The sequence below is a fragment of the Girardinichthys multiradiatus genome, chromosome 1 (assembly GCF_021462225.1).
Source record: "Girardinichthys multiradiatus isolate DD_20200921_A chromosome 1, DD_fGirMul_XY1, whole genome shotgun sequence".
In the NCBI taxonomy this organism is placed as follows: Eukaryota; Metazoa; Chordata; class Actinopteri; order Cyprinodontiformes; family Goodeidae; genus Girardinichthys; species Girardinichthys multiradiatus.
In genome coordinates this window covers 14,372,658-14,387,959 of record NC_061794.1, presented here as the reverse complement: position 1 = coordinate 14,387,959, position 15,302 = coordinate 14,372,658, and the positions used below count along the sequence as shown (strand labels likewise).

At 39.9% G+C, this 15,302-nt stretch overlaps 2 protein-coding genes across 3 annotated transcripts in view; both read right to left on the bottom strand.

Moving 5' to 3' along the window:
* Positions 1–1,430: 1,430 nt before the first annotated feature.
* Positions 1,431–8,389, bottom strand: LOC124874585 (transmembrane protein 26). 2 transcript variants are annotated; one of them, XM_047375999.1, is made up of 4 exons: positions 8,128–8,389; positions 6,299–6,511; positions 4,403–4,547; positions 1,431–2,637 (listed from the first exon to the last, which is right to left on the bottom strand). In XM_047375999.1, the coding sequence occupies exons 2-4, from the start codon at positions 6,493–6,495 to the stop codon at positions 1,903–1,905; spliced, it is 1,077 nt and encodes a 358-aa protein (XP_047231955.1). In that variant the 5' UTR covers positions 6,496–6,511; positions 8,128–8,389; the 3' UTR covers positions 1,431–1,902. The 2 variants fall into 2 exon arrangements, with proteins under 2 accessions (XP_047231955.1, XP_047231948.1); XM_047375992.1 differs by lacking the exon at positions 8,128–8,389 and having other exon boundaries at positions 6,299–7,236.
* A 2,368-nt stretch (positions 8,390–10,757) lies between these two features.
* Positions 10,758–15,302, bottom strand: part of gabrd (gamma-aminobutyric acid type A receptor subunit delta) — a 37,763-nt gene continuing 33,218 nt past the window's right edge. The window contains exon 9 of the mRNA XM_047372803.1: positions 10,758–11,755. Within this exon, the coding sequence (XP_047228759.1) occupies positions 11,432–11,755 (324 nt within the window). The 3' untranslated portion in view covers positions 10,758–11,431. The remainder of the gene's footprint in view (positions 11,756–15,302) is intronic.

The window sequence follows — 15,302 nt, the reverse complement described above, 5'->3', positions numbered from 1 at the left end:
CTTCCGTGTCAGCATCGGAGTTGGTACATTCCCTTTCCGTTTTGTCATTGTAAATGTGTTTAGGGACATGTAAAGGTGTTTCACGTGTTATTGAAGTGTTGAAATTTGTTTTCTGTAATGTGAACTTGTCTCAAGCATTGCAAAAGTGTTACAGATTTTGTAATGTTGGTTTGCACCTCCCGGCCACCGTACTATACTCGTGTTCTCTTTACTCGTAACCAGAGGAAACAAAGTCTAAGTGGCACAAGGGAGAAAAGAAGGTAGGAAAGGAAGGACACAAGGGAAGATAGAAGGAAAGAAAGGGAGGATTGAAGGACACAAAGAGGAAGGAAGAACATAGCTTTTAGACAATATGATAAGAAAGAAAATCTGGAAATAATAATATTTTTTCCATACTTTTTTGTTTTCCATACTTGAAAAGTTCTGAAAATTCTAAACTCCATGCATTTCTAAAATGTGTAGGAACCCTGCACACAAGTAATCTTGTTCTTTATGCTCTCTTTGTTTTAAACAAGAGGAAATAGAGTCGGAGCTCCTGTCATTACAGTGAAGGCCAGGTGAAGTGCAACAATTTGATGGACACAGATACAGGACAGTCTTAAAAAGACCCCTGAATGATTTGCCACTCGCTGCCATTGCCGCTCTTCAGTCTCTGCCTGCCTCGACTCTGAAGCAGGAGACGTACAGCAAAGAGGATCATCCATAAATGCAGGAGGGCTACATCCAAGCCCCCATCTGACATATTGTGCGGCTTGAGGGTCTGCAAAGAGGGGTTGTGCCGCGGCTGTTTGTCCCCACCTTGAAGTAGCTTGAAACCTTGAGACTCTAGGCTTCAGATCAAATGTTTTCCCCCGTCCTCATAGGCTATTTAAGAGTCTCTTGCTTTTGTGGCCATGTGGAGGAATCTCTCAAAAGCACCTTTTCGACTTTAGAAAGAAAGCAAGTGATAGCAAATCCCACATAATCACAAGTGTGCTCTTTCAGCCATTATGAAAATAGAGGGAGTTCTGAAGCAGGCTGCAGTAAGCTGATTGTGCTCAGGAGGAAAACAACCCGAGAAGGGAGAAGCAGACCTTTTCACTTGCCTCCCGCTTATCATGATTTGTCTTTAGATTAATGATTACGTTTGATTATTAATTGCAACACAGAAGGTGACTAAATATTTTTAATTTACCACTAGCAGTGCAGGACACAGTGATTTTTATCTTGCAAACATGACATATAGAGATTATTCTTGCCAAAGCAAAACATACTAAAGTTTGAACACATTCAATGCTTCACTTTCATGTGTGTTTCAGCCCTGGGAAGTGTTCCTTGGCTGACTTGGCAACACTGCCATCTCATGGCGAGTAAAGTAAAATAAACAGCCATGTGCCATTTTAATTTGTTTTTAAATGTCTTTATTAGAAAAAAGTTCATTAACTAATAAAAACACATTTGCAAATGCTTCACACCTCATGCTGATTCAGGTCCTATATGATAGTAAAAGCCATAATAAATGCTAACAGAGACTTTAATCAAATTCTTCTACCTTCTGTGCAATTAAAAAAGGTTTAATACAAAGCAGCAAGCAGTTGTGTTGTCATTACTAACTGCTTTATATGAACCTGACAGCTCTTGAGTCAGAGTGTTGAAGTGATCTTTTTTGTTGCAGAGAGTTTTCTGAAGTCTTATCAAAGAGAGTTGCAAGAAATCCTATCTGCTCTTTTCTTTGTAGGGACATACTCTTCTTTTGTGTTCTATATCTTGTTACCAAACCTCCTGAGAGATTAGACTGTCTTAAAATGAGGCTGAGATGTAAGGGATGGCAGGTACGATGGTTGTAAAACAGTCCCCCCACCACCTAACACACATACACATAAGGGGCCAAATTCAAGCTTCCCGGTATTTGCAGCCTTTTCTTTATGTGAACACTGTATAATCTTCTTCTCCGTCGAGTCCCATTTTCATGTCCATACTAGGACTTTGCTCTACACTACACCCCTGTTTACCCTCCTCTTCATCAGCCTCCTCTTCCTCACTGCCACCAAAGGTTTGACAATAAGTCGCCAAAGCCCCACTCCTTTTAAGCACTGAGGGCCGAACCTGCTGTTCAAAATGCACCACGGAGATCCTGTAAAGCTCCAAAAGGACAATAAGCATGTTCTTGCAGGTGAAAAAAATCATCAGCTGGTTCTGCACCTGCTCTTTTATCATGAGGTATAGACGATAAACCAGAAATGGGGCATCTTGGAGTCCCACAGTAAGCAACAAACTCCATATCTCATTGGAGCAGCAAGAGGGGATTAAGGATGAAGGCCCATGACAGCAGGGGAATCTATTCCAGCTACTCTGGGGAAGGGCACCCTGTGAAGCTCTTGTCTGGGTGAGAACCAGAGGAAACTGCATGAGCGCCCAAGAGAAGAGGGCCAGGCCAACAATGACAACCGCTCTGTTATTTTTAACTTTAGGTTCCTTGAAAGTATCAAAGATGTCTAAGATGTCAGCACCCAGTCCAATATATACCATAAGGAGTTGTGAGAGCTGGTCCCGTGACATGTCTCCTTTGGGCATCAGCCAGCGACCCAGAACCAGTATAATAAGCATGGTCTGCTCCAGTCCTGCCACCCAGTTCTCCGGTTCAAGTTCCTCAATGCCCTGTGTGAATGAAACGGCACAGTCTAGTCTCTTCTTCAACATAATTTGCACGATAAAGAAGACATGCTTGTCTATATCCATATTAATTACCCTGGAGAATGAACACATTGTGCACAAGTAGTCATACACCTTGAACCTTTCCTAAAATTAAAACTACGGACTGCAGTGATAAACCAGCAAAGTAACAAAGTAACGTATTATTCTAAGTGGAAGGAAAATTGTAAATTGCTTTATTTTTCTTTTTACAAATTAAACTCTAAAAAGTGTGACGTGTATTTCGCTGGTCAGTATTTATTAGGAATATATTTTGCTGCAGTTACAACTGCAGGTCTCTTAGAGTGTGTCTCTAACACTTTGCACATTGAAAAACTGAAATGTAAGCCCATTTTTCCTCCAAAATATGTCCAATGTCCAAGAGTGTCTGTGAAGAGTTATTTTCAAGTCTTGTCACAAATCCTCAGTTGGATCTAGTTGGATCTCTGGACTTTGACTGGGCCATTCTAACACATTAGTGTGCTTTAATTATTATTATTATTATTATTTGGCACCTTTTTATGTTATTTTTCCAAAGTATGCAGAAAGGAAGTAGGGTTAAGAGAGGTGGAAAACATGCAGCATGGGTCTCTGGGGTTGGGGCTCAAACCTAGGATGGGTGCTTCAAGGAATCTGTATATGGGACATGAGCTCTAGCACTACAAAACGTACCACGCTCTATATTGGTGTGTTTTAAAATAAACCACTCCACACTAGCTCTGGCTGTATGTTCAGGAGTGTTGTCTTGTTAGAACATGAGGACTCTCAAATCTTTTTAGCCCTTTCCTTTAAGATTGCCCTGTATTTAGCTCCATCCAGTCAGACCTGTTTCCCTGTACCTGCTGAAGAAAAGAGTCCCACAACATGATGCTGCCACCACTATGGATGTCTGTAAGGGTGGTGTGCAGTTTTAGTATTCTATCACATATGGCATTTAGATCCAGAATGTTTCAACTTTAACCCTGACCTTTTTAATGTGTCTCTTGGTCTTTCATTGTGCTTTCCCCCATAATGTTTTCTAACAAACTGGGTTTATACAGAGAAGTAATCAAACACAGGTACACACTAGGTGACCTCTGAAGGCCACTGTATTTTTTGGGGTGTTTCAGAGGCTATGCCACACTTTTTAAATTTTCATTTGTAAAACAAAACTTTAAAAAACATGTATCTTTTTACTTTTACTTTAATGTTTTGCACTACTTTGTGTTGGTCTATCCAGTAAGATCCCAAACAATGGTTCTGAACAAAATGCAAGAAACGTTCAAGATGTAATACTTCTGTGAGGCACTGCATGATCAAATAAACATAATGTCTATTATGCATAAAACAGGATCTATCCTTTCTAGTTTTGGTATTAAAGAGCAAAGTGTGAATCTGCTTCTTCCGCCGAGGCTCTATCAAATTATATTGTGAATGCAACTTTTAGGGTTCTGTTTTGAAAATAATATGCCTTCAGTTTTCATGTCCTTCTGCCCAGAGTGGGGCAAAAAATGCTCCCAAATCCTACATGAAAGAAACCGCACTAAAACCACCCCACAAGGGAAATCTGATCTTTTTTTTAAGCAGTACCCTATATCCAGTAGTTATCTCAGTGTGCCTATTACACTTTTCCTGCCACTATTAGTTTATCAGCCTTCTTTCAGATTTAAATCTTATCTATTATCAGGTGTCGCTTTAATGTGTTCACATGGGGCGCGAGGCAGGCAGGACAGTTTTGGGATGGGATGCTTACCACTGTGTTCGGGATGTGGTCCAGCAAACGAAGCTCGTGGCTAGAGGAATTGTTGAGGGGCAGCTTGGACTGTAATAGGCTCAGCTCTAGAAACCAAATGGATGGGATGACAGTACTGAGGTAGAGGAAAACCATAGGGGAGAACCTAAAAGAGGAACACCGAAGGAGAGGAACATTGGGTTAAGAAGGTGATAGTTGGTTATTTTTAGTGACATGTTTTTTTTTTTCTTCTTTCTTTTTACCACCCACTAAAAAATAAAGGGCTTCTTTTTTCCCAAAAGTAGCATCAAATTTCAGACAGGCAATTATTCTCATCATATATGCAAATCCCACTTGACAGAGCAAAGCCTTCATGAGAAGAGAACTTCAAAGTAGGATTCAGTGAGAAAGGCAGAGGCCTGAAGAAAGCTCATGTCTGGGGATGTTCAGTCTGGATGTGCCTAAAAGCTACAGCTTTTGAATGAAATATAGCCTGCTGTTGAATAAGATGTGACATTAAATGCTCATATCCATTTGAGGCTCATGTTAAAAGGGTTTAGTCAGTTTATGTTGACTCAAACTTCTTGATAGATAGATAGATAGATAGATAGATAGATAGATAGATAGATAGATAGATAGATAGATAGATAGATAGATAGATAGATAGATAGATAGATAGATAGATAGATAGATAGATAGATAGATAGATAGATAGATAGATAGATAGATAGATAGATAAATAGATAGATAGATAGATAGATAGATAGATAGATAGATAGATAGATAGATAGATAGATAGATAGATAGATAGATAGATAGATAGATAGATAGATAGATAGATAGATAGATAGATAGATAGATAGATAGATAGATAGATAGATAGATAGATAGATAGATAGATAGATAGATAGATAGATAGATAGATAGATAGATAGATAGATAGATAGATAGATAGATAGATAGATAGATAGATAGATAGATAGATAGATAGATAGATATTGTATTGGAGCAAGCCCGTTACTTCAAAGTATAACTCTACTCTGACTCTGATTTCAAGTAATTAATAATTATTTATATAAACATATATATCAAAGGGCATAAAAAAAACATTGAGTGTTATTTATGAACCACTTGCAACTTGAAACTTAAAAGTTTGAAAGTGCTGCCAATGCTAGCTTGGAAATAACCAGTAAACAGAGATTCTGTTTTTTAATGTATGTCTTTTTTAGTCATATGTAACAGCTACTAAAACTCCTCAAAATGTTTACTTTAGCAAACAGCCACACAAGCAAAAACCCCAGCCTCCAGATGTCCGATTGCGCTGGCCCTTTCCCTGAAGGTATAAACGTGACGCATTCATGCTTGCATCACACACAATCTCAAAGTTGCAGGACCCATGCACACAAATACTGACAATTAGCTGCATATCAAGTGCTAGTCATACACCTGGCTGGCACACATTGGGCAGCACGCGAAGCTAAAAGCAAGATTGAATACCTGCAGGAGAATCTGGCAGAGGATTTGGCCTGTATTTTTTTGGGTGCTACCTAACATCTAATGTATAGGGTACACACAGACAGAACTGTGGATGAGAGAGAGACTACTGGCAGACTTAGCAAATCAGTTGGAGGACATTTTAAATTAAATGTTGTTGTAGCTTATATTCCAAGTACTTCTCATTTTCAGAAGAGCTGAGCAATCCCTTTAATCTTCAACAGTTTCTCTCATTCAAGTCTCACAACAAAAGCTGGTATTAATCTACCTTGTTTATCTTGGCTTTCTTCAAAGTCAACAGACTAATAAAGTCAGGAGCTCCTTAAACAAGCTTATGTCAGCCCTTGTTTGCTAACGCTTCACACCTTCTGATGCTGACACAACACTATTCGTTAGTGTAATTGTAAGACTGTATTTTATTACCATTTCCACTCTGCATTGCGAGTACATTTGAGGGTGAGGACCATTTCCACGCCCAACAGAGCCACGCCCGAAAGCAACAGCCAATGGAGGGGCTCCCCTTTAACAGCCACGACTCGCCACACCGTCACAACCCCATGGATGGCAAAAAGGGAGCGGCTCAGCAAAGCCAACAAGATGTTCAGGAGGCGACACATCATGGAGCACAGACATCAGCTGAAAGAATATATGATCATTTTTAATTATTATTTGTTAAGAAAAATAAAATACACACTTAAAACTTTGTGTTTTTAGTTACCAGTGCATCTTCTTAGCTAACTCAACCTTGTTTTTAGTTGTTGGACACTATTATTGAGATGTGACAGTGTAGTTTAAAAGCATCTTTTTCAAAGCAGATGAATGTTTAGGTATCTTTGGCATTTCACTAAAAAAATTTCAAGTAACAGAATGCAACAGAAAAATAGCTCCTTACATAGCCTGGTTTAAATCGAGAAGTAGCATACCCCTCTGTCCTTCATCATTAATCTGTATGTTTCACTGAAGACTAAAACATTTCTATGGAATATGTCTAAATCTTGTTTGGTAACAGATTGAGTGTACATTATATTATTACTCATTAAGTAAAACATCTTGCCCAGCTAATCAAAGAGTGCAAGAAGATTCTACAGGCAAAATATTTGCTTGTGTTGGCAATTGATTTATTTATTTTTGTCTTTTTTTCATCTAGATAATGTTGTTAGATCGTTTTTAAACATTCCTTTCCTCTTTGAGCAGCTGCAGCTGTAGAAGAAGAGACACAGTCCATCCACTGTGAGCCAGCCAGGTGTATGACTGCGTTTTATTGCATACATCAAACTGACCTTGTCCCTTATTGGCCCCCAATTTATAGATTGTTGTGTGTGAAAATTTGGTATGCAGTCTTATGAGTGCTTTTAAAAGCCAACACCGCATAAAGGCACCTTAGAAATCTATCTATCTATCTATCTATCTATCTATCTATCTATCTATCTATCTATCTATCTATCTGTCTATCTATCTATCTATCTATCTATCTATCTATCTATCTATCTATCTATCTATCTATCTATCTATCTATCTATCTATCTATCTATCTATCTATCTATCTATCTATCTCTCTCTCTCTCTCTCTCTCTCTCTCTCTCTCTCTCTCTCTCCTTGTCCCAGTGCTTGCTGAATACCATTTTTTTATTCCATTTGTTTGGCAGCTTAAAATTAATTGTTAGAAGAACAAAATAAAACACTGTCATGTCTAGTTTGATATTTTGACATTATTTTGCTGATGTTTTACATATTTACAGTAAATTTGCAGTATAGTTAAAAACAAGTGTGAAATATTATACTTACTTAGGTTTATTATTTTTGGAAAAACTATATACTATATTTACTATTAGCATTTGTATATTGCCAATACATGATCAAAAATATAAATGCATTTAAAATAGACTTAAGGAAAATAATTTTTCACTGGCTGCATTTGGTATATTTTTCCTCTTCCTTGAAATCTTAAAAAATTAGGGATAACCATTGAATTCGGACAAAATTCGCACAAATACCTACCAGATGGATTTCCCACAACCTTACAACTCAAAAACATCCAACATGCATAGGTTATATATGAACATAACTGAAAATGGCCCTTACTCCAATACACCAGAAAAAAGTAAAACAAGAAATCTGATAAAGCAAATGTCTGTTATTAGTTACTGAATAGGAGTTGGAAGTGAATATACATTGTATTATTGTTTATATTGGCTAAATGTTACTAGAATTAATTAAATCGGTGAGACTCAGTATTTGCATGCAGCACAAACCTAAAGCCAGACTCCTCATTGATCAACTTCCACTGCGTATTTCCAAAAATTCACAGATTCTCTGTAGCGGTAAACAGTGATAGTCACACACAGTGACCTGGCCTCTATCTAGCTGGTTTAGCCTTTTATATGACTGCCACCTCCTCCAGCTACAGAAGGAGAAAGCATGTCAGGTGTGTGTGTGTGTGTGTATGTGTGTGTGCATGTGCGTGTGTTGAGGTCAACTAAAGTAGAGTACCAGTGTGCTGTGGTGTGATCTATAAGTGTGGTCTAGTCCATCTCAACCCCAACACCCCCCCACCCCCACCTCCACCCCCCACCCCACCCAACGTACCCGCCATGGTGCCATCGTAGGAGATAAGGCTTCCTGCCCCCTGCGCCAACATCTTCATTAACATCCGTCATGATGTCATCTCAACTGGCCCAGAACAAAGTTATCAGCTTGGGAGAAACCAGCCTGTCGGGCTCCTGTTCAGAGAGCACCCGGTCCTGCCCTGCTCCCACCCTGCCTGATCTGCCTCTGCACTGCTGATAACTGCCTCGGTCCCAGGAATATGGGGCTACAACCGAGAAAATATGTTGTGATGGTTCCCCTGTGTAATCACTGAGGACGTGTGGAAATATTACAGCTGTTGCATTGGAAGTAATATGCTGAGATGCTTTTAAGCAATGTCACTCACTAACAATAAAAAAAATATACATTTTTGGACATATAATGTTGAGCAATTATATTTTGTAGAAGAGAAAAGTCATTGTTCCTCCAAACTGATGTGGTTTGTTAAAATATCCTTTGATTGCCTTTTAAATGCAACCAAAACAGCATAGACCACGAAAAACACAAATAGTGTTTAGAATTGTATCATCTTTAAGGCTAATATTTACTATTAGCTCAACAATATCTTTATGTTTGACATGTCAGTGTTCTTTGTGCTACGTAGGCATGGAGGAAGCATGGAGAAGATAAAAATTGCTTTAAATATTGAGATCTTTTACTTCTCAAAATGGATTATTTAGGAATGATCTGGTTAAATTCCAAGTATTAGACGGGGTCTTAAAATGATCAGAAGCAGACTCCCTGACAAAAATACTCCTGATACTCCTTGTTGTTGTACTTTCTGTGATTTTCTGTCAGCTCCACACTTAGCTAGCTACAATTTGAGCTGCCGATTTTTAAAAAGTACTGCTTGTTTTGGGTACAGCTTGCAAAACTGTGTTACAGGCCTCCACATTATTTTATTGATCTAATGAATCTGGGTTTTTAACACTTTACAAGGAGATTTACAGTGAAAGAGAGACTGTATTGGCTGCTGCTGCTTCTTGTCCATCTGCATCATGTGATCTGCTCTATGCTATGATTGTTCAGGTTATTTTAACTGTGGATTTAACCAGGAATGTTTCAGCTGTTTAAGTGCTTAGTTTGTCATACACGAAGCATTGTATGGCTACCAAAGAATGCTTAGGTTTTCGTTAATGAAGCAGGAAAACAGCCTTTTAAGTAAGTGTGGTCCACACACAGTTAATTTGAACTGCACTTAAATGTGTTATGAAATAAAATTTCAGTGTTGCACTTTAAAACATGCTGCCATTGGCCTAACCCTTTGGCAAATGTCTGCAAAAACACTGACAGCACAAGCAAGACAAGACTTGATTGAAAACTAGCTGTATGTGTCCAAACAGATATTTCTTTAGAACATAGGGTTGTCTTGCAGAAACTCCTGTTGGAACAAAGTATCAGGCGCCATCAAGTAGTGGAGAATGGCACTACCCTTCTACTTGTACAACAGTTGGTTACCATAGAGACTGAAAGTAGGGTAGTGGAAAAACATTGCTGACTTCTTCTTCGATTTCTTCCCAACAACAAGAACACAATGAGGTTGAACGGTTTATTTTTGGGGCGACGGTGGCAGCAGTGGTAGGAGTTCATCCCGTAACCAGTGGGTTGCCAGTTCAAATCCCCGCACTGTCTGTCTGTCATTGTTTCCTTGGGCAAGACCCGCCTTGCCTACTGATGGTGGTCAGAGGCTCCGTGGCGCCTGTGAACAGCAGCCTCACATCTGTCAGTCTGACTCATGGCAGCTGTGTCTATAATGTAGCTTGCCACTGTCAGTGTGTGAATGGGTGGATGTCTGATTGTAGTGTAACACACTTTGGGGTCTCTGGGGACTTGATAAAGTGCTATACAAGTTCAGGCTGTTTACCATTTATATGAAACGACAATAAATTACCTGATACATAGTTATTTTTACTGATGATAAAATCAGGAATATCTAAGCTGTTTCAGTGCTCCAGTTGTAAGTCACTCTGTATTTATGAAAATTATATGGCTTACAAAGAATGCCATAATTGGCCCAAGTAGTAGTCCTTTTTCATCCAAAACTTTCCTCAAATCCATTTCCCAGTTGTGTCAAAGCACAGACACGGCTATAAAATGTGTTACCATTCATGACATTTAATCACTGAAAAGTGATTTAAATTTGTAATCCCAAACAAGTTTTTTTATTATTTGTATACCAGAATTACATCTCCCATGAGTGAATAAATTTGTTTTCCAAATCACACCCAACAACTATGCCTTTAACATCCATGTGATTATTCGTAGCAAGGAAAGAGATAGAGACGGACACACGTGGTAGTGATGGATGTCCTTTAATAACAAGGAAACAGGCAGAACTGGCAGGAGGAGATAAGACACTCCAGACTGTGTCCTAAACGTGAAAATGAACTAAAAAAGAAATTGGTGGAGGGACAGGGGAGATAGAAAGAGAAAAGGGGGCTTGGTGTTGGTGGGGGAGGAGTGGGAATGAATTATCAGCCATGCAGAATAGCGGTACACCTCATCTTGTCCTTCTCTTGCCTAAGAGGTGTTTTGGTTTTTGAAATAGCAGGCAGCTCATGAAAGAGAGATAGGGAAACTATGACTGTTTGGAGGAACGTTTATGGTCTGTAAATGTATTTGAGAGACAATATGTTTTAGTGGTGTTTATTTAACAGGATGCAAATCTAAATATGTATGTGAACCTCCAACAGGCAACTAAGTAATGTGCCTTTAGACATCCTTAGCAGTTTTTTAATGAAATATATTTATGTTCTTCTAACATTTTAAACTCTTAACTACTCCCATTAAGTACAATATGTCTATATTCTCAGGCTCTTACAGTATACACTTCATTTTATTTGAAGTTTCCTTCGTACTGAAGCCTGGAGTATAGGTCAGCTGCACAGTCTGCCAGCATTTTAATGTCACATCTCCAGCAGTTTCCTATGTACAGCATCCGATTGCAGCCCTGACTCTGCTGCTTCTTCCTCACATCGTATATGCCACCCAGTAAATCACATTCACCACGGCGAAAGTGAAAGGGAACACTGCCCTGGCATAGATGTCGATGGTGTCTGCGTCAATGGGCTTGCAGACGCACTTGGAGCAACACTTTTTGTCCTCCTTGCTCTCCTCTGTAGGCCTGGATCTTCTCCTGCTTGGCTCGGGCTCCCCCGTTCTGCCCTCCCCCGGGATTTCACTGCCAGAGCGCTGCGTTCGGCCCTGGCGGTTGGAAATGACGACGCCCTGATTCATCCCGGTAACCGACAGGGAAAACAGAACCATAGCCTGCTTGCCATTCTTTACTATGGACTGTAAAGAGAGGGAGAAAAGAAGGTTTAGGAAACAATTGTTGTTGATTAAAAATAATGCAAAATAGATTTCACCTCCATGAACCCTATTTTCAGAGCACAAGACAGATTTACTCAACTTTACTGTTATCCTTCTTTATTGAAATATATTGTAAATTCCAGTTGCCAGCACAAAATACACGGTACTGATATTTTATATGTCAGTACACCACATTAAACCAAACCAAAGAACAAAAAGAGCGCATTTTGTATTAACTTATAACATTCTTAAATTTTATCAGGAGTGTTTGGATTTGTGAGAGCTCACATGTATCCCAAATCATGACCTTATGTGAAAAAATAATTTCTTCCATTGGTAAAATAATGACAATACTTGGATGAACCACATTTCTAGAAAGCTGAGTTGAGTTTCACCCAGGACTGAATCAAGAAATCACCCTAAATTGAACATGTCTCACAGTATGAAGTAGGTTAAAAGCAACACGCATGCTTCAATGTAGAGAAATTGAAGAGTAGGTGAAAACAAAGTCACTGACATCTATCAGGCTAAAAATGTTGAAAAAACTGTGAGTGAACCAAAGTGAGAACCACTATCCACAAATGGAGAAAACATAGAACAGTGGTGAAACTTTCAAGGAGTGGCCGGCCCAACAAAAATACACCAAGACAACTCATCAAGGAGGCCTCAAAAACACCCCAGAAAAACATTTAAAGTACTGCTGGCTTCACATTACCACCGTTAAGGGAAGGGTTCATTATTCAACAATGAGAAAGAGACTGGGCAAAAAATGACTCCCATGGCAGAGCTCAAAGGCAAAAACCGCTGCTGACTGAAGAAAGAGCGAAGATAGATAAAATCTGTAAGGTGTCGAGGGCTTTCTACAGCACTGTAAGTATGCTGGTGGCAACATTCAGATATATGGGAAGACAACTTTCCCAAGGGAGGTGGTCAAGAAATTTAGCACTGCTGTTATGGCCATTCTATGGACATTAGCAGTATAGTTTCATCTGTTTTTCTTATGTTATAAAAGCAGCATCTTCCAGTGATACCAGGCCTGAAAACTACAGATTACACTCACAATGGTAATAATTTGTTCAACACATGAATCACAAAAAGTCCTATGACTGATGGTCTTTATGACAATTATACTTTTGTTCTACTTCTATCATTTGTTTATTTCATCCTAATTTGGCAACAAACACACATGATTGTTGGGACCCACTGCCATGGTTACAACGTGAAAGGCCAGTACAGACTTTCCTGGAACTTTCAAAATAAATTGCATTAACCTACTTCCGGCACAGCCAAGAAACGGGGTAACTGCGGACTTCCTGTGACGTCACTGTCCAAATAAAAGCACCGCTCATGCTACATCCTGCCTCTTCCATCCGGACTCCGCTGCGAGGCTGGCCAGGGAGACAGCGCGCTAATGTCTCTTTGCTTGCAAACAGACATAACTCTTCAACTGGATCCAAGGGTGTCATAAGATCAAGCGATCATATACACAAAGTTAAGTATGAATGAATTGCTGTATGTGTATCCGGTATTTATTCATAAAAAGGGGTAGATTAAGGTACAAGCGTTGCTTGACTTTCTCTCTGAGATCTACAGATAGCAAACTGTTCCCAGAATTTCCTGCAGAGACACCGTCTCTACGACGCCGAGTGGAGCAGTTTCCCGATCTGAAAGGAGGACAACGGCACCGCATTACCGTGGTTACGGCAGTTAACGTGCAGTGTGGTCAGCGGACAGAGCGAGCCGCCCAGTAGAGTTGCCAACCGTCCCTTGAAAAATGGAATCGTTGCATATTTAGAATAAAAAGTACACGTCCTGTATTGAGCTGAAACGGGACGCACGTAGTCCTGTATTATTAGGTGGATCAAAAATCTTCACTAAAATGTCAATGGAATTAATAAATGATGGGGTGCTTTATATTTAACATTATGGTAAATTCATTACCAGTCATATCCTGCTCTGTGACCAATGAGCTGACAGAATATTTCGGCTGATCTCATTGGCCAGCAGGTACCGTTGCTAAGGATAAATACAGGTGTTACGTTGATTCGCTTTTCCCCATCAGATACGGTTTCCCCAGGGTCTCCTCGCCACTTGTTCAGCGCTCGTAACCAGCCCACCGTGCGTCCGCCGCATTAGATCTACACACACCGTGAAAGCTCAAACAACGTGTTTTGACGAAGCTGTCGCACTATTTTGCAACTGTGCTCTCATCATAGATAGATAGATAGATAGATAGATAGATAGATAGATAGATAGATAGATAGATAGATAGATAGATAGATAGATAGATAGATAGATAGATAGATAGATAGATAGATAGATAGATAGATAGATAGATAGATAGATAGATAGATAGATAGATAGATAGATAGATAGATAGATAGATAGATAGATAGATAGATAGATAGATAGATAGATAGATAGATAGATAGATAGATAGATAGATAGATAGATAGATAGATAGATAGATAGATAGATAGATAGATAGATAGATAGATAGATAGATAGATAGATAGATAGATAGATAGATAGATAGATAGATAGATAGATAGGCTATTGTACCCTTTGTCCTCAGCATCCTTTCTTCTAGTGGGTTTGTGGAAAATATTTTCTACATCATGAAAAATTATTGGATTGATGTGAGGAACTAATGTTCTACTGAATTAATGAGAAGTGAGCTAATTTTCAGTCTAATTAATTAAATGTCCTGCTCAGAGTTTTACTCGGTAGTCCTGAAAAACAAACACCTCCTTGTAGCAGAAAGAGCTCAAATGAAATATAAATGGAAAAAATAGGTTGTTTCCACATAATTCAGCACTGCAGTTTTTAGTTCACTAGTTCAATATTTTTTTCACCACAACTCTACAGTCATGGCCTTTAAGGCACAAGTGTTTATGTTTACAACTTTCTAGCCTAGACCTACAGCATGCGCTGTGGCGGTTCACAGCCGAGTGTGAAGCGGCTGGGATGAGGATCAGCTCCTCCAAGTTCGAGGCCATGGTACTCGACCGGAAAAGGGTGGCTTGTCCTCTTCAGGTTGGAGGGGAGTTCCTGCCTCAAGTGGAGGAGTTTAAGTATCTTGGGGTCTTGTTCACGAGTGAGGGAAGAATGGAGCGGGAAATCGACAGACGGATCGGTGCAACTGCCACAGTAATGGGGGCGCTGTGCCGGTCCGTTGTGGTGAAGAGAGAACTGAGTCGAAAAGCAAAGCTCTCGATTTACCGGTCGGTCTACGTTCCTTCCCTCACCTATGGCCATGAACTTTGGGTCATTACCGAAAGAATGAGATCCCGGATACAAGCGGCTGAAATGAGCTTCCTCCGTAGGGTGGCCGGGCACTCCCTTAGAGATAGGGTGAGGAGCTCGGCCATTAGGGAGGGGCTCGGAGTAGAGCCGCTGCTCCTCCACATCGAGAGGAGCCAGTTGAGGTGGCTCGGGCATCTATACCGGATGCCTCCTGGATGCCTTCCTCGGGAGGTGTTCCACCGGGAGGAGGCCCAGGGGACGGCCCAGGACACGCTGGAGGGAC